The sequence below is a fragment of the Rattus norvegicus genome, chromosome 3, assembly GCF_021556685.1.
Source record: "Rattus norvegicus strain SHRSP/BbbUtx chromosome 3, alternate assembly SHRSP_T2T, whole genome shotgun sequence".
Lineage (NCBI taxonomy): Eukaryota > Metazoa > Chordata > Mammalia > Rodentia > Muridae > Rattus > Rattus norvegicus.
In genome coordinates, this window is record NC_141536.1 from 28051981 (window position 1) to 28072226 (window position 20246).

Genomic DNA, 20246 nt, shown 5'->3' on the forward strand with positions numbered 1-20246 from the left:
AGGTGGTATACTACATCGAAATTTTAGGTTAGTTTTTGCGCCTTTTCAAATTCTAATAGAAATTCTTGAGAGTTTTTTTAATGGTGCAAATTTGAAGTTCTTTATGTATAGGTCAAACAAATAAATAAAATCTTCCCCCTTCCCCCCAAAAATAACCCTCTGGGAAAAAATACATCTGAAGAAAACTTATTGATTTGGGAATGATTATAATCAAACATAACCTTATTCGTGTGATCTTTGATTGGCTGAGAGGTAAATACAAAACTCACTGAAGTCACTGAGTTTTGGGAATGGCTGAGGTACTAGAAGGGTCTGTGGCATCACCTCTCCTTAAGAAAGCAGTCTCCTCTCAAATCCAAGGAGGCTGGAGCCAAGTGCACTAGGAGACTGGAGGACATGTGGCCATCCACATGACCACTGTCCCCAGAATTAGTGTTCTGTGAGGGCCATTTTTCTGTTGGCACGAGATTTACATTTAACATTGAAATTGAACACAGAATGCCTGTCTCTGAACACCAGCACAAGGTTCCCTGTTCTTTATATGGAATGTATGGCACCTGCACAGACCTGCAAAAATTCTCTAAAGCAAGAACTGCAAAAACTGCTCTCCCCAGTTGTTTTGGCAGTGAGAAACCAAGGCAAGCCTTTGTCCAACTGTCTAATGTGCATTTCAGAGGTAGGTATCAACTTGGTTTTTAAAGCTGTGTGCTAAACTTTAGCGTCAAGAAATAAAATAATTTATTTCACTACTACGTCTTAATGCACAGCTTTCTATTTTGCATCAACTATTTTCGTTAGGGGTCACCAAAGCCTCTAAAGGCATGGATGCCAATTCTTCCCATGTTAGGTAGGGCTCATGCTTCCTCAACTAGTCACCTGAAGACATTTCAAGTCCTGATGACTAAGTTTTGTCCTTTCTAAATTCATTCCCTTAACTGTCATCAGCTTTGCATAAATCAAATGGGCACTATTTTATGAAAAGAGCTGCAATTGCCAGGTAGACCATGAGAATTCAATCTACTCAAGGTGAAAAGCTCTGACCGACAGTTCTCCCACACTTCAAATAAAGACGTAATGGGGGACTTTAAAAACAGTTTACACTTAGGATTTTCATGTGTTTGTGTGTGAATTAACAAGCCACAGTGCAAATGCAGAGGTCAGAAGACAACTTGTGGGAGTTGGAGCCTTCTTTTTACCACGTAGACTCTGGGAGTGAATGTATGTAGTCAGGTCTGACATCAAGAGCCCTTATGTGTTAAGCCATCTCAGTGAACCAATCAGAAACCTTTAACTGTAATGATTCTAATAAGTTCAAGTAATTAGAAATGGATATAAAATAACTTTTATAAAAATTACGATATTAACAGTCATCTTTAGAATAAGTATTTGTGTGAATGCTGGGTTTCTGAAATAAAACAGCTGCTTTCTTTAGGAAATGGAGTTTACCTCAATGAACAACACACATACCACTGCTAATTGTAATTGGGTATTTTCAAATATGAACTATGTGAAGCTCACTTTAAGGAAGATAACTGATATATGTGTTTTTGTCATAAATTCAGGTATTTAAGTGGCCAATAGAATTTTGGTGAAACTGCATCTATACCATGAGCTTAACGGCTTTCTAAGACTCAAGCATGTTTCTTACGAGATTTATACTGATGTCTCAAAATCACATGATCAATGGCATCAATGTGCAGCAAACCTCTATTATGTGGTGAGGCTCTGTTTTCCACGAGACCTGCACATGACACTAGATCTATTCAATTTGCAAGGAACAGACCATGGATAATGCAATGTGGTGGCTCCAGATTCCATGGTGCAACTAACCTTTAACAAAGCCCTTTATTAAGTTCTGATATAGCATCAAGGAAGAGTACCTACGTATGCATAATGGTCCCTATGACACTCCTTTCAAAGTGCTATCTCTATGAAGCAGGATTTTCTCCATGGTCTTCCACTTAAATGGCACATTGCCAGCAGGTATAGAGATGTAGTAAATTAATGACATTTCTTCACTAGTATTTCTTATTTTGGAAACTATTAATTTTTACAAACATAATTTGTCACCATGTACTCATTATTGTATTCTTGTTATTTAAAGTGACAATATGAACTGGGCATAGTGGCACATGCCTTTAATCCTAGCAGGAGTCAGAGGCAGGTGGATCTCTGTGAATTCAAGGCCAGCCTGTTCTGCATAGTGAGTTCCAGGACAGACAAAGCAACATGGTAAGATGAGACCCTGTCTCAAACAAACAAACCAAAATACCAAAAAAGAGGAGGAGGAGCAAGAGGAGGAGGAGGAAGAGAATGTAATTTACATACCGTCCTCAGTTTTCATGTCTAAAATAGTAAACACTCATAGGTATAATCTAAAGAAAAGCCCTTTGGTGTCTTGCTCCTTTTGTAAACCTTTGTGATTACCATGAGAATATGTGCGAGGGCAGGTACAGGACAGAGGACAGCTCTGTCAACTGGTTCTCTCCTCCCACATTTTCATAGGTTTGGGAATTAGAACTCAGGTCATCAGGCTTCCTGGGTAAGCTTTCAGCCTCTGGCCTATCTGACTGGCTCACTCATTTTTAAGAGTGTTTGTTGGAGGAGAGGGACCTGGACAAGACTGAGCATTCACTGTGTTCTACGCTTGTTTTCACTCTCCATCTAGCAGTGTGTCTGTGCCCACTGCAATACAGAAACCTTTACATTAAGGTTGGAGCTGGTGCAATGCTGTACTTTTTGGAAAGAAACAGCTTTTAAAAAACAAGCATTGCCAAATGCAGTGCTTTTCATAGGTCTTTCTCTAAGTCCTTTCTATTAGCTGTGCCGTGCTACAGATGGTTATAACAAAACATTAAGGCCTGGGTAGAAAGGAGAAAACAAATTACTCTGCAGAGAGCCCAGAGAGTCTGCTAAAATACTGTCAGTTATTTATCTACTGTCAGCATAGGTTGTATTATAGCCCTTAACAATCTCAGATTCAGAAAGACCAAAGAGCTGCAGACCTTGCATTTAAGGGTCTGTTCTCACACACAGACATTTTATTCAACACATATAAAAAGTCAGAATGTATCTTTTAGAAAATGTCACTTTTTGATTTTGATACATATTTTACAAAGGAGGCTCAACATTTGGTGGACTCAGTACAGGATGTGTTAAGAGGCTGAACACAGTATTTGAGACCGTTCATGATCCCATCATGGGAGCTCTGCAGACTCCACGACACGGTTCTCATGATGATGCTGAGGAGGGAGATAACACTGCTGCTACTTCCCCTGTCCATTCTCCTCTAGAAAATGGGCATGACCAAGACAAAAATGCAACAGAGAGCAGAGCTTCCGTAGCTACTCAGAAGGAATGCACGAGTTAAAGTGGCTCAGATGAAGACCAGGGCACAGCGGCCACAGCATGGAGCAGTGAACGAACAGGACTGCATAAGAGACCCAGACAGCCCCACTCATTTCCAGGGAAAGCAAGCTTTCCCTGAGAACACAATTCATAGCGATAGGTCAATGACAGGATCTCCAGCCATACAATGAAGTCTAAATGAATGCGTGCTTGAAGCTGGGGATGAACTAGTCTTAATTTTCTAATTCATATTCACCAATTAAAATAAACTGATTTTTATGAGCAAATTTACATAAATCAGATGATAAAGCACCTACCACTAAAGGGTAGGAGTTCAGCTCCCAACATTTGCATATATTCTCCTAAAGAAACATAGGCATTTTAGCTTTTCATTGAAGAGTCTTGCTGTGCCGGAACTCTAATGGGCTTAGAACAGTAAATTTTGAAGAAACTGATTGCTACCCCTGTAGCTAGTAAATGTCTGCCTAGACCCAGTGGCATTTGAAAAAAGTGTTTTATCATAAAATTATCCCAGCAGAGTCCATTCTGCAAGATAACATCATCATCATCATCATCAGTACTCCATGCAGGACCCAACAGCTCTGGCACAATATTGCCAGTCATTTATCTGTTGTCAGCACAGGTTACACACTGTAATCCTTGACTGCCTCGGAATTAGAATGTCTTTGATGTCCCCACAAGAGTTTTTTGCCCGAAGGCTTTACCAATGCTCGGCGGCTCAGTGTTTATTCCTCCTAATCTTCCTCTCATCTCCAGGCTAGCAGTGACAGATGGTTATGGGCACACAATAGTATTAAGAGTTTGATATTTTTTTTATGCTGTGCTCTCTGTACAACAAATAGCTATCAGACGCGGGCCAGAGAGCTGACATGGCTCGCGTAGGTAATGGCAAACAAACAGCTCGGGTTGATGCCTTCTGTCATTTCCCCTCCTAACCCTGCTTGTTTTCATTGTATACTCTCAAAGGTAAACTATATTAACCTTATAGACTGTTATTAAAAAGATATATCTATATGAGCATAAAGTGCTTTTCTTTTTTCTTTTTCTTACTCTTTTGATTATGAAAGTAATACTGCTGACATATTGAACAAATATCGAATGTCAACATAAATTTTTAGTGTGTGATAATATCCCCTTCATATAGCTGTGTGTCAGGCGGGAACCCGTGGATGATGCATAGCAGTAAATAACCCAAACAAAATTAGTTCTCTTGTCAGCTTCTACCTTGTATGTCCCCAGGCATCAGTAAAATTGACTGCACGCTAGATTTTCAAAATTAGCCCTAATGTTAGCTATGTGTCTGGCAACCTCCAAGTTTCCAATGTTCTACTATATTACCCATAAGGATGAATGTGTTACTTTTATATTTTGGCATTTACTCTTGCCGATGCAGCTTTTTTCCCCTCTTCTCCAAATTAAAAATAATTTAGCTTTAACAATAAGAATGTGCACAAACATCATGCTGCATCTCTTTAAGCAACTAACTTTAGGCAATTAAATTAAATTAAAGCAAAAATATACAAAGGAAGAGAGGGAATTATTCAATTTAATATTGTTAATTTTATTAACATAGCTCTGTCTAATTTTGTGCAGTGTTGAATAACATGGTTCTCAATGTTGGGAGAACCTTGCCTCTAAATTGTTTTATACCCATGATCTCCAAATTATTTAACATTTTTATGAAAATACAGAACCAAACTTTTAGAACTGACTTTCTTGTAGTAACTACTCATTTAGAGGGAAGCAAAGGTTAGTGGACTAGAGGTTTGCAGAAGGCAGGAGTGAGGGTGGGGACTTTACCTTCAAATAGGTTCATTTCATCCCAACCCACTGTACTTGATGGCATGTGAAGGAATACTGACTGAGCCCCGTGATGCTCTGGGGACATGAGGCTGGAAGGGTGACAGGGAGCAGACAAGCCCCAAACTGCGTCTCGTAACAGCGCTCAGTCCCTACATTTCAGGCTCATGCACTCGGAATCAAAGGCAGAATCCCTTCAGGTACCAGATGCTGCACACCACCTGGGAGCGAGGACTTTAATATGCTCGGAGGCAAATCCTGGGTAAAGGCGCTTTCCTGCCGGTGTGTGCTTATTGCTTCACCTGCAAACAGTTGCTCTCAATCGGACCTAATGATCAGCCCAGCACTGCGGCAATAAAGAGGCCATAATCTGTAGGGGAAGCAACTCTAATCAGGCCACATGCAGATTAAACTAACTGGGAGGAATAAAAACTAGATTAAAATATTCATGCCTAATACCGAAGATTATCAGGACATTTTACCTCCTTAAATCCTAATTTATAGAAGCCAGGGCTAGGTTTACGAGTTTATATTTGGTGGAATTATATGCTGCATTGATTTTCCTGTGATGAGAAGACATTCAGCTAGACAATTTTGACTAGCACAACATAAAGGCATTTGGCAGGAGGGAGACGCTTCACATGCAGTAATCCACTGCAAATAAAATGAAGCTGTCCATTTGCCACTGGTCAAAGCAAGAGTAAGGAGTGGAGAGGATCGTTCTAACAGTGATGCTCGCTACTGAAGTCCACATGTGAACTGACTCTGCATTAACAGGCATGGGAGTGTACAATGGCATACGATTTTTCTCCTTTGAAACTTCGTGAATAACATTTGATGTTTTAAATGTGTCTGGCTGCTATTACGGGTTGAACAAATCATTACAAGTGTTATCTATAACTCCCATATAAGATAAAACCACAGTAGTTAATGCACAGTTATGGGCACTGCTGCCTTGGTGCTGTACTGGCATAGTAACACTGCTAGGTGAATCTGTAAGAGAAATTCCAAGCCATCCTTTGCTAAAGCTATAAGGACATCAGGTTAGAAAGTCCACCATGAAAACACATTTTGTAACACGTAGAGAGTGGCGTGTCCTGACTTACCACCTGTGCGGCCATGTAATGTGCAGCGGTCTCTGCTGATCTTCAGCTCCACACAAAAAGGTGCTGTGACCAAGAGCCGGGTTTTCTTCGCTCACAGGAAGGGAGACTGATTTGAGGATTGTTGGGGTGTCCAGGGTTTCTTGTTCAGTATCAAGGCCAGGGTGTTCATCAGACTTTGATTCAAAATTCTCCAGTGACTTCTTAGAAAGCCTCTGCTCTGGTTGGGGAGGAAGCGTCACAGACAGCGCTGCAGCATCATTTCCAATAAGGCTGAGCATCCTCCTTAAGTGGGCTATTTTGTGCTTGGGCATGAATCTGTTACAAAAAGGGAATGCAATATGCTTTTAGTGGGAAAAAAAAAGTAAAATTAGTCCCTTACCTTCCTATAAGGACACAGTGATGACACACAAAACTGAGAGAAAATGAAGCTGCTATGACAAAAGTTCTCAGGAAAAGTGCAACAAGTATTAGTCACCAAGAGGAAGCTGGAAGGTTTGAAGTTGGCCAAGACTTTCTTAACAGTTTCCAAGAGGTTTTGTGGCTACAAACTGATGTGGTCCGTACTGTAGACCACACGGCCATGGATGTAGTTTGCCGTCGCTCACTCATTTGTCTTTCTGGATTCCCATTTTCTGTATGCAGTCATGCCAAGGCCTAAAACAACTCTCGCCATTCACTGACATCTTCCTCGGTTAACTCTTGCCATTTCTGTTCATGGGCTCTTTTGTGTTCCTGGGAACCTATACATACTCTATTAAGTTGATGTGGCTGATGTCTCTTGAAGTACATTTTACTCTTTGTAATTTTCATATCTATGTATTTCTATAGTCCTTTGTCAATCAGAGCTAAATACAGTACTGATTTGAAAGAATTGAAATTTAAAAATCTTTACAAAAATTCTAACATAGCCTAAAATCAAACAGTCATCTATACCACTACAAGCTATAACCTTAAGGAGCTCTCATATAGGGAGCAAACCAAGAGTGCTGAGAGTGGGAGACAGCGAATGAACAGCCACCTAGTCTATGCTAGCAACACCTTCTATACAGTAACAGACACTCTAACTTCTGAAACTGGAAATAAGAATATTCCTGACTTGTAGACCAGTAAAAGCTTAAAGGCGGCTTTATGGAAAGATTTTACACGCAGGCAAGTTCTGTGTTTGGAGGAAGGTAGAAAAGGATGTGGAGGAAGAGGGCTTCATTTGGAGTAGCACCCAACCCAGGAAGCAGGTCTGGAGACGCTGGCTGGGCCAGGTGACTGAACTCTCAGAACCTGAGAGTAAATGGCAGGATTTACTAGGGAGCAGGTAGTTTGTAAAAGCTCATCCAGAGACTAGGCCTTTTCCTAAACTGTCTCCTCAGTGAATAAACAGAAAATACATGTATGTAAGGGGCAGGTGGGGAAGAAAACTCCTGAAAGCAGAGTAAGCTACAGTTATAGGTGAAGGAAGGGATTTTGAAATAGTGCCACACTCTAGAGATGAAACAAAAGCCTCCCTACACGGAACATGTAACAGAAGCACAGACCCTTCAGAAGGCCTTGGAGTGGGCAGCTTACCACTTCAACCATTCCCTGGTGACGGCTGAGCGTGCTCACAGAGCGTCCCTCTGTGGGTGGGACAGGCAGAAGCCCTGAGAGGATAAGGGTTTATGAGTGACATCCAGGAGGAGAGGTGAGGAAGGCACAGGAACTTTGGGCTATTCCCCTGAGGACACTTGCTGAGAAAGAAGCAGGATTCTTGGGAAACAGTAAAAAATTATAACACAGGTGATGAATGGCAGGATTTACTAGGGAGCGGGTAGTTTGTAAAAGCTAATAAATGGCTTTCTTGCAAAGATGAAGGAAAGAGGAAACTGAAAAATAAAACAATAAAACAAAACTGTTTTAGATACCAAGTGCAGAATCTGAAGACTTATTTCCTAAACCGGTTAGTTCAGGTCCCCTATTTCTAGCAAGGTAAATAAAGGTTGTGATTAAAACTAAAAACATTCATATGTGTGCATACATGCCTCCTTGGTGGGGGCTGGGGAGGAGAGGGATGGGCCAGAAGTTCATACAGTAAAAGATATTCAAAAATGAACAAAAGTCAGGTGTGTTGAGGAGTGAGGGCAGTGCTCATGGAAACAGGCAGAGTTAACTAAGCCTAAAGCCAGGCCTGATGAACAACACTAGAAAGCAGCATAGGGAACCTATGTGAACTCAACAGCTTATCCATTGCTCATCACTGAGAGAGTCTACCACTAAAAGGCGTCTTCAGGGACTCCTGTGCTTGTTCTATGAAGCCTCGTATCTATTCTGGTTCCAAACAGTTAGATCAACAGTACATGGAACTCCTGTCTTCCTGAGTTAGGCTAAACAGATGACGGCACACAGAGAGAACTACAAAGAATTGAACCAATTTTCTACATTTTTAAATAAAATGATGAGACAGTCTTTGATTTAAAGTGGAAAAAAACCTGGGCATTTACATATTGTAATGCCACATCATAGGTACTGAAGTTTTAAAAGAACGAATGAACCTTCTTCCTAAAACAAAATCAAAATACGAATGGCACCTTAAGTTCTCACTGAGGACCACAATGGATAGGGAGGGGTGTGTGTGTGTGTGTGTGTGTGTGTGTGTCTGTGCGCGCGTGCTCGAGAGGGAGAGGGAGAGGGAGAGGGAGAGAGAGAGAGGGAGAGAGGGAGGGAGGGAGGGAGGGAGGGAGGAAGGGAGAGAGAGAGAGAGAGAGGGAGAGGGAGAGGGGGAGAGAGAGAGAGGGAGAGAGGGAGGGAGGGAGGGAAGGAGAGGGAGAGAGAGAGAGAGGGAGAAGGAGAGGGAGAGGGAGAGAGAGAGAGAGAGAGAGAGAGAGAGAGAGAGAGAGAGAGAGAGAGAGAGAGATCTTTAACTTCCTGGGAAGAAGGACAGCTAGTCAGATTAGGAGCCTCCAGCCTGGGCACATCTGGAAAGTGGCAGTAGAAACGTTACATCTACTTGTTTATGTAGATAAAGAATGCCAGCAAAGGAAAAAAAAAATCCCATTCCAACAAAATTACAAACAGTGCACAAAGGATTCACAACTACAAATAAATCAATGAGAATTGAAACAATATCTTCACTTTTAGAAAAGAGTATCATGACCCATCTTACTCTATTAAAATCTATTTATACTCTCTAGAATGTGAGGGAAATTGCAAATTAAAGAGCATAGGAGACTGGCTCAAGGGCTGTAAACAATAAGAGTTGATAACTGACAAGGAATTGTGAAGTTGGTAGGTTCCAGGCCTGATTATACTCCCCAAGCTTACCAAAGCATCCTCAGGACGATCGGTTGTAGCAGCTGCCTGGTAGGTGGTATGGAATAAGGACAAGGGAAGATGCAGGATATAATCAGGACAGTACGTCAAAGGGCTTACAAATCCTATCTCATGAACCCATGAAAACAGACTATCTTGAGATCAGGATGGACATAGGAGAACGTCCCTGGAAACATTCTGAACTAGCTCAGGTGAGCAAGTGCTCACCTGGCCCAGCACTGGCTTCTGGGTCTGACCTGGCCCAGCACTGGCTTCTGGGTCTGACCTGGCCCAGCACTGGCTTCTGGGTCTTCTGCAGAGGTTGGAAGACGCTGATTCTCACTGAATGCTGATTTCACTGGAGTCCCTGACAACTGTATATGTTTGAAAATTAGATAGTTCTTAGAAGAGCAATAATAATGATTAAGGCAATGGAAGAGTTGATTTATGAGGACAGATTAAAGGAGCTAAATATGAATGGCCTGGTGAAGTGACAACTAGACGGATACATAATAGGCGTCTCTAAGGAGAAAGAATAATTATTTAGCCTGGTACAAGGGGGTATAACTAGGAATAATGAGATGAAATTAAGAATGGGAAATTTTAAGCTGAATTTCAAGAAAAACTCCCTGACGGTGTAATTTATTAGCTCTTAGAATAAATTCCCCACGGAATTCTAGAGCTATGGAAACTTAATAATTGAGCTGGACAAAATACCAATAAATAACATAGATAACAATCCAGTACCTAGAAGTAGGTGGCTATAGCAATTTTTTTACTCATCTATATATCTTTTTACACTTTTCTTTAACAGTCTATTTATTATAGCAATTGTCACCCAAAGAAGTATTTAGGTAATTACCTGGATTTAACAGGGCACCTCCTTTAGTTAGGGTAAGTTAAAAATACTACTATCATACACTTGGTAGCAAAAGTGATGGCAGAAAATAAAACAAATTTTAACTACTTAATTTCAATAAAGCTGGCTTTTAGGCAGACTGGACAAATTCATTCATCTGAAAATAAAACAATATTATTCACCATCCTGTACAAAGTGAATCTCTGTGCCTTGGAGCTCATATTTTCAAAGACATGTTTATGTAAACAATTTATTGCCATAATAGAAATTAAAAAACAACAGCTTTCTGCCTCTCGGAATGCAATTCTGTGGTCAATTACTCCTCATCAATACCAAGTTCAAATAGGCATAATGCTAGCAAGCAGTTTGGTTAACAATAGACATCACTCTAATTAACCCACCCAGAATGTTCTTATCCAGACACTATTTATAATCCACAGATAAGAGATACCTGCAATAAACTGTTCTCATGCTTTATAAAATCCCTTAGAGCCGGACTAACATGCAAATGTCATGTGTATCCTAGAACTGACCTACAGACACTCTGCAGATAGGCTCAAGTCTCAGCACTTCTTTCTTTTCCTCAGCTTCAACTCATGTGGAGCTGCTAATGAGGAGAGAAAGAGAGAGAAGGTTGAGAAATAAGGAGAGAAAGAAAACAAAAGAAAAACAGACCAGCCTATCAGAGCACAGATCAGGGATCTCTCAGGATTATGATTCAGCACACTCATTCCCACACTTCTAATCTGTTACTTGCCTGAGGACTCTCCTTTCTAACTTTCTTCAGAGCCAATGCACGAAAGGGAGTTCCTCTTTTCAAAACCCAATCTTCCCCATCTTTGTCCTACAGTCTCCAAAGTCACAAAAATCCCAGTACTATGCCAGGCACACTATAAAGACAAGCTTAGGCAAGTGTTTCCTAGGTCCAAATTCATATCCCCTCCTCCCAGCCTTTGCAAGTCCACACACACAAACCTAGAGTTGGACCTTAAGTCAGTCAGGAGAAGCAATAAATAAGTTTAAATGATGTTGCTATGGACACTAAATGAAGGAAAACCTCTTCACCGTTTCAGGTAATTTCTGGAGCTGACCAGAGAGGGATTCAGGAGGAAGGAAGGCACACTTTAGAACAAGGAAATGCCTAAGGGAATGCTTCAGCTGAAATGTACTCATGGGAGATGTACTACTCTGGAGATTGTAATAAAAATACTCATCACGGTAATTTCTGACTATAGTTCTATAGACAAATGAGTAAACATGTTTACGAATTGTAGTCCAAGAGAAAGATGATATATAGTTTTGCTTTGGAAAAGAGATTGGGGGCCTGGTCCTTTCTGCTGAGAGAGACTGCTAGTCTGCTGCCAGAAGATACCATACCCTGATGTATCCCTGGAGATCTTCTGCACTCAGGACATTTGACACCACAACCTGATGCATGCCCGGAGATCTGCTGCACACAAGGCAACTGAGCAACTGGTCACCAGCTTATCTACTCCCCTGAAGACACCACAGCTTGAAGGCATCCCAGGAATTCTTCTGTTCACAAGTCAACTGGGCAACAGACACCAGTCTGGAGACCACCTGGGGGATCTGTGTCATGCAGGACAACTGACCCAACAGACTGAAAAACTCCCTGGAGTTCTACTGCACACAGGGAAACAGAAACTACAGTCTGCGGGATCCCTGGAGAACAGCTTCACAGAGGATAACAGCTTGACTACTCCTCTGAAGACCCAACAGCAGTCTGAAGGCTTCCCAGGAAATCTACTGCTGCCATGGCAACAAATCAGCAGCTCCTCTGCCTCTCTGAAGATCCTCCAGTTGGAAGGCCCTATAGGAGGTCTGCTACAGCCAGGGCCACAGGCCTACTAGAAGACCTGAAGCAACACAGGGATAAAAGATAGAGACTCCAGACAGTGTCACCTAGACCTGCAAACACCAGGGATAATCAGATGGTGAGAAGCAAGCGCAAGATCATAACCACAAGAAGCCAATATACATGGGCATCATCAAAACTCTGTTCTCCCACCACAGCAAACCCTGAATACACCAGCACACCTAAAAGCTGGAGGATACCGTAGAAAAGATTGACACAACTGTCAAAGAAAATTCAAATCATAAAAAACTTCTGACCCCAAACATCTAGGAAATTCAGGACACACACACACACACACACACACACACACACACACACACACACACACACACAAAGAAATCTAAGCATAATTGGAATAGAGGAGAACTGTTTTCCAGCAAAAAGAACCTGAAAATGTCTTAAACAAAATCATAGAAGAAAACTTCCCCAACTTAAAAAGAGAGATGGCCATAAAGGTACAAGAAGCCTATAGAACACCAAATAAATGGGCCAAAAAAAGAAAATGCTCTCATCACATAATAAGCAAAACACTAAACACAGAACAAAGAAAGAATACTAAAAACTGCAAGAGAAAAGGGCCAAGTAATATACAAAGGTAGACCTATCAGAATTACACCAGACTTCTCAACAGAGACACTAAAAGCCAGAAGAGCCTGGTCAGAGGTCATACAGACTTTAAGAGAACACAAATGCCAGCCCAGGCTATTATACTTAGCAAAACTGTCAACCAACATATATGGAGGAAGCAAAATATTCCAGGACAAAACCAAATTCAAACAGTATCTATCTCCCAATCCAGACCTACAGAGGATCCTAGAAGGAAACCTGCAACACAAGGAAGGTCCTTACACCAAAGAAAAGTCAAGATATTAAGCATCTTAAAAGAAAGCCAAAAGGTGAGAACCACAAACACATAAAGCCACCTACCAAAAACAAAACAAAACAAAACAAAAAAACCCCCAAAAACCACCAAAAACAAAACAAAACAAAAAACCAACAAAAAACAAAACAAACAAACAAAACCGAAAAAAACCAAAACAACAACACAGGAACCAATATTCATCTGTCTTTAATATCTCTCAATATTAATGGACTCAAGTCACCAGTCACCTATAAAAAGACATAAACTACAGACTAGATACCCAAAAATATCCAGCATTTTGTTGCATCCAAGAAACACACCTCAATAACAAAGACAGACAGCATCTCAGTGTAAAGGATGGAAAAAGGTCTTCCAAGCAGATGGTCCTAAGAAACAAGCTGGAGCTGCTATCCTAATATCCAATAAAATAGACTTTCAACCAAAATGTATCAAGCGTGATGAAGAAGGACACTTCATATTCATCAAAGGGAAAATCCACCAAGACAAAGTCTCAATTCTGAACATCTATGCCCCAAATGCAAGGGTACCCACATTCATAAAAGAAATTTTACTAAAGCTCAAAACACACATAGAACCTCCCACAATAATAGTGGGAGACTTCAACACCCCACTCTCACCAATGGACAGGTAATTGAAACAGAAACTAAACAGAGATGCAGTGAAACTAATAGAGATTATTAACCAAATGGATTTAACAGACTATCTACAGAATATTTCATCCTAAAACAAAAGAATACACCTTCTTCTCAGCACCTCATGGGTACCTTCTCCAAAATTGACCATATAACTGATCACAAAATAACCTTCAACTGATAAAAGAAGATTGAAATAATCCCACTCATACTATCAGATCACCATGGCCTAAGGCTACCCTTCAATAACAGCAAAAACAACAGAAAGCGCACATACACATGGAAGCTGAACAATGCTCTACTCAATGATAACCTGGTCAGGGAGAAATTAAAGACTTCCTAGAATTTAATGAAAATGTTGACAAATCACATCCAAACTTTTTTTTTCCCAATTTTATTCCCTGTGCTCCACTCTTTATTCAGGAAGAAATCTGGACATCTTAGTGTGGTCAGAACAGGCCTTCTAATTTCTTGTAAGGTTCTTGTAGGATATTGTGCACAAGTTTCAGCTCAGATAGGCATCCAGCCTGACATGTATAAATTTTTTTTTATTAACTTGAGTATTTCTTATATACATTTCGAGTGTTATTCCCTTTCCCGGTTTCCGGGCAAACATCCCCCTCCCCCTTCCCCTTCCTTATGGGTGTTCCCCTCCCCATCTTCCCCCCTTGCCGTCCTCCCCCCAACAATCTAGTTCACTGGGGGTTCAGTCTTAGCAGGACCCAGGGCTTCCCCTTCCACTGGTGCTCTTACTAGGATGTTCATTGCTACCTATGAGGTCAGAGTCCAGGGTCAGTCCATGTATAGTCTTTAGGTAGTGGCTTAGTCCCTGGAAGCTCTGGTTGCTTGGCATTGTACATATGGGGTCCCTTCAAGCTCTTCCAGTTCTTTCTCTGATTCCTTCAACGGGGGTCCTATTCTCAATTCAGTGGTTTGCTGCTGGCATACGCCTCTGTGTTTGCTGTATTCTGGCTGTGTCTCTCAGGAGCGATCTACATCCGGCTCCTGTCGGCCTGCACTTCTTTGCTTCATCCATCTTGTCTAATTGACATCCAAACTTTTGAGACACAATTAAAGCAGTGCTAAGAGAAAACTTCATAGCACTAAGTGCCCTGGTAAAGAAACTGAAGAGATCTTTCACTAGCAACTTAACGGCACACCTGAGAGCTCTAGAACAAAAAGAAGCAAACACAACCAAGAGGAGTAGATGGCAGGAAATAGTCAAACTCAGGGCAGAAATCAACCAAATAGAAACAAAGAGAACAAAACAAAGAATCAGTAAAACTAAAAGATGGTTCTTTGAGAGAATCAACAAAGTAGATAAATCCCTAGCCAAACTAACTAAAGTATCCAAATATCCAAAATCAAGAACCAGTATCCAAATTAACAAAATCAGAAATGAAAGGGAGACATAACAACAGAAACAGAGGAAATTCAAAAAAATCATCAGATCTACTAATAAAAGCCATACTAAACAGAACTGGAAAATGTAGATGAAATGGATGATTTTCTAGACAGATGTCACATACCAAACTTAAATCAAGAGCAGGTAAACTATCTAAACAGACCCATATGCCATTAAAAAAAAAAATAGAAGTCATTAAATCCTCCCAACCAAAAAAATCCTAGACGAGATGGAATTCTACCAGACCTTCAAAGAAGACCTAATACCAATATTCCTCAAACTATTCCATAAAGTAGAAACAGAAAGAACACTACCTAATTCATTCTATGAAGCCACAATTACTCTGATAACTTAACCACAGAAGGATCCAGTCAAAAAAGAGAATTTCAAACCAATCTCACTTATGAATATCTATGCCAAAATACACAATAAAATTCTTGCAAACTGAATCCAAGTACACATCAAAGCCATCATTCAACATGATCAAGTAGACTTCATCCCAGGGATGCAAGATTGGTTCAATATATGAAAATCCATTAACGTAATCCACTATATAAACAAACTCGAAGAAGAAAATCACATGATCATTTCCTTAGATGCAGAAAAAGCATTTGACAAAATATAACACTACTTAATGTTAAAATATTGGAGAGATCAGGAATTCAAGGCCCATACCTAAATACAAAGGCAACTTACTGCAAACCAACGACCAATATCAAATTAAATGGAGAGATACTTGAAGCAATCCTACTAAAATCAGTAACAAAAAAAGGATGCCCACTCTCCCTATATCAATTCAATATAGTACGTGAAGTGCTAGCTAGAACAATAAGAAAACAAAAAGAGATCAAGGGGATACAAATTGGCAAAGAAGAGATAAAGGTATCACTATTTGTAGATGAGATGATAATATACATAAGCAACCCCAAAAATTCTACCAGAGAACTTCTCCAGCTGATAAACAACTTCAGCCAAGTGGCTGGGTAGAAAATTAACTCAAATAAATCAGTAGCCTTCTTTTATACAAATGATAAACTGGCTGAGAAAGAAATTAGGGAAACAATTCCCTTCATAGTAGTCATGAGAGATCTCCCATGCTCATGGATTGACAGAATTAATATAGTAAAAATGGTCATCCTACCAAAGGCAATCTACAAATTCAATGCAATCACCATCTAAATCCCAACACAATTCTTCAAACACATGGAAAGAGCAATTTTCAAATTCATCTGGAAAGGCAAAAAACCCAAAATAGGGAAAAAATTCTTTACAATAAAAACAGCTGCGGGAAATCACCATCCCTGACCTCAAGCTCTACTACAGAGCAATAGTGATAAAAACTGCATGGTATTGGTACAGAGACAGACATGCTGATCAGTGAAATGGAATTGAAGACCCAGAAATAAAATCACACAATTACCCACACTTGATCTTTGATAAAGAAACCAAAAATATACAATGGAAAAAAGAAAGCATCTTTAATAAATGGTGCTGGTTCAACTGTTGGTTCCCATGTAGAAGAATGCAAATTTATCCATTCTTATTGCCCTGTATAAACCTCAAGTGCAAAGACCTCAAAATAAAACCAGGCACAATGAATCTAATAGAAAAGAAAGTGGGAAACAGCCTTGCACTCAATGGTACAGGGGGAAATTTCCTAAACAGACCTCTAATGGCTCATGCTCTAAAATCAAACACTGATAAATGGGACCTCATGAAACTGGCAAGCTTCTTATAAGGTAAAGAATATAGTCAATAAGTCAAATCAGCAACCTATAGATTGGAAAAAAGTTATTCACTAACCTCACACTCGATAGAGGGCTAATATCCAAAATATAAAGAACAAAAGAAGCTAGCCACCAAAACAAACAAACAAACAAACAAACAACAACAAAAAACAAAAAACAACCCAATCAAAACATGGGGTATAGAACTAAACCTAGAATTCACAACAGAGGAATCTCTGAGGAATAGCTGAGAAGCACCTGAAGAAATGTTCAAAGTCCTTAGTGATCAGAGAAACACAAATCAAAACAACACTGAGCTTACACCTTACATCAATCAGAGTGGCTAAGATCAAAACCTCAGGTGACAACACATGTTGGTGAGGATGTGGAGAAAGAGAAACACTCCTCCATTGATGGTGGGATTGCAAAATGTTGGAAATCAATCTGGAGGTTCCTCAGAAAATTGGAAATAGATCTACCTGAAGACCCAGCTATACTACTCTTGGGAATATACTCAAAAGATGCCCCAGCATGCCACAGGGGCATGTGTTCCAGTATGTTCACAGCAACCTTGTTTCTGACAGTCAGAAGTTGGAAACAACTCAGAAGTCCTGCGACAGAAGAATGGATACAGAAAATGTGGTTCATTTACACAGTGGAACTCTACTCAGTTCTTAAAAATGAGGACATCTTGTGTTTCGTAGACAAATGGATAGAACTAGAAAATATCCTGAGTGAGGTAAGTCAGACCCAATAAGTCAGACTCACTAATAAATGAATATTAGCAAAAAACAAAAAATGGTAACGAATACCCAACATACAGTCCACAGAACTAAAAAAGGTCAACAAGCTGAAGGGCCCAAGTGAGAACTCCTCAGTACCATTTTGGAGGGAAAAGAAAGCAATCACAAGGGGGTAGGGAGGGATCTTTGAGGGATAGGGGACAGTGGGGGCTAAGAGTGGAACATCATCTGGTATTTGATGAGGGAAAAAGACTGAAGCCCTGAGGGCCTGCAGAAAGAATGGACATAGGCAACCTGGGTAGGTAGGAGGTTGGGAGGACCCTCCAGAATCTACCAGAGACCTTGGAGGTGAGAGACTCTCAGGAATCATAGGGACCTTAGATGAAATGTCCTACAGTGGGGAGAGGGAACTTGTAGAGCCCACCTCCAGCAGCAAGACAAGGCATCAAGTGAGGAATGAGGTTGCCATCCTAAAGTCAAAACTCTGCCCCATAATTCTTCCTGTCTGAAAGAAATGCAGGGATGGAGAAGAGCCCAAGGAAAAGAAGGTCCAATGACAAGTCCAAAGTGGGATCCAGCTCAGTGAGAGGCCCCAAGGTCTAACACTATTATTGAGGCCATGGAGCACTCACAAAAAGAGACCTATCAAGACTGCCCTCCGAAGACCCAACAAGCAGCTGAAAGAGTCAGATGCAGATATCTGCACCCAACCAATGAGCAGAAGCTGCTGACCCCTGTGGTTGTATTAGGAAAAAGCTGGAAGAAGCTGAGGAGAAGGGTAACCCTGTAGGACCAGCAGTCTCAATTTAACCTAGAACCTAGAAATTTCTTAGACACTGGGCCACCAAGCAGGCAGCATACACCAGCTGATATGAGGCCCCCAACACATATACAGCAGAGGACTGCAGGATCTGGGTTCAGTCAAAGATGCACCTAACCCTCAAGAGACTAGAGGCCCCAGGGAGTTTAGAGGTGGGGTGGGGGATTGGAGGGTGGGACATCCTTATGGAGACAGGGGGGCTGGGATGAGGTATGGGATGTTGAACAGTTGGAGGGTGGACCGGGAAGGGAATACAATCTGGAGTGTAAAAAAAAGTCTAAATAAAAAGAAGGAAAAAAAATATATGAATGAGAGATTGGGAAGACAACAGGTAATTTCACAAATGACGCAGAATGCTACATGAGTGAGGAGGGCAGGGCAGTGCAAATAATCAAAGCCCATCTAAATCAGAGAAGAGAAAGGAAATGTTAATGCTGAGCTGCACAGTGGGGGACCTGTGGGATCCAAAGGAGAGGTGTCTAGATCCATCACAGGTATGGGGTGGAAGGACCAGTATTAAGTTTGGAGTCTTCACAGAGTTTGTTTGATGCAACATCAATTCTGTTGGATATTCAAATGTTTCTTAAGAAAAAAAGTTTAGGAAATGTTGGGTTACACAACATTCATTCAGTAAAGGGCTTTTACAGTTGCACACTATTATGTGCTACACAAATGTCTAGTTCTCCACTCTTCTGAGTACCTTGTATATCATAATATATAAAAACTCTGTCCTCAACTTAATACTCTGTGAAAGAAGAAACCTCCCTCATGTGGCACCTTCAAACCTAACAGTTAACCTAGGAAATGCTACTTGAGGCCTGAAGAACCATGGGTTAAAAAGCATGGGGCAGGCAGATGTGTGATGAACTGTTCTATACCAGTGGTGGCAGAAGGGATGGGAAGAATTCCTTTGGGAAAGGATGACCTTAAAGGAGAAACTCTACACAGGTCTGTGTTTAGTAGACAATCTTATATGAAAGAAAGCATAAGACTCATGCAAAAGTGACAGAAGAATATATGGATCAGACAATACAGATGACAGAAAAAAATCACACACATTCATATAAGTGATTTCTGTGGAATCTTGAATTGAAACCAACTTAGGCAGAAAGTGAAGAGGAATAAAACATAAATAACTTCTAAGACTGACCAGGAAGACACAAAGAGACAATATAGTAATCTAAGCCTTTGGGCAATTTACAAAATAACTAAACCAAATCAAACCAAAAAAACCTATTCACTGTTGCCCAACAATGTGTTAGAAATTAATTACAAAATTAACATTTTTAGAATTTACTCACATAAGCAAATAACAAAGATAATTAAAAGATCATGTTCGCCCACATGTCTCCAATACATCAATTATATGGTAAGCAGATTTATATACTTTCTAATGTATCTATAAAGTATAAAAGCAAACCTCTTGACACAGAATTTGATTATATACACATTCTCTCTTTACCTCCTGCAATGCTATCTTTACTAAATAGAAGAATCATAAGCAAAAAAAATTGCATGTTAATTATAACTGTATGTTTATAAGCCACAGTATTAAGGAGAGAGTTCTATTCTTGGTTGATTGGTTGGCTGGGATATGGAGGCATGCTCTATTTCACTGGTGATGACTAAGGCAATTATTAGTAAAATAGGTGGCACATGTCCATGAAAGTTGTTTGAACAGACTCAAGTCACAGATGAGCCAGTCCTAATCCCACACACTCAGCACAAGCACTTTGGAGAATGAGAA

General features: G+C 40.4%; 1 protein-coding gene across 50 annotated transcripts in view; it reads right to left on the reverse strand.

Annotated features, from left to right (window-relative positions):
- Nucleotides 1-20246, reverse strand: part of Qtman (queuosine-tRNA mannosyltransferase) — a 390738-nt gene that overhangs the window by 59452 nt on the left and 311040 nt on the right. For 49 of the 50 annotated variants that reach the window (XR_015683156.1, NM_001024274.2, NM_001393689.1 and 46 more), the window contains 1 exon segment: nt 6276-6590. Coding sequence is in view for 49 of the 50 variants with exons in the window: in NM_001024274.2 (NP_001019445.1) it covers nt 6276-6590 (315 nt within the window). In the remaining variant the exon portion in view is untranslated. 50 annotated transcript variants of the gene reach the window in all.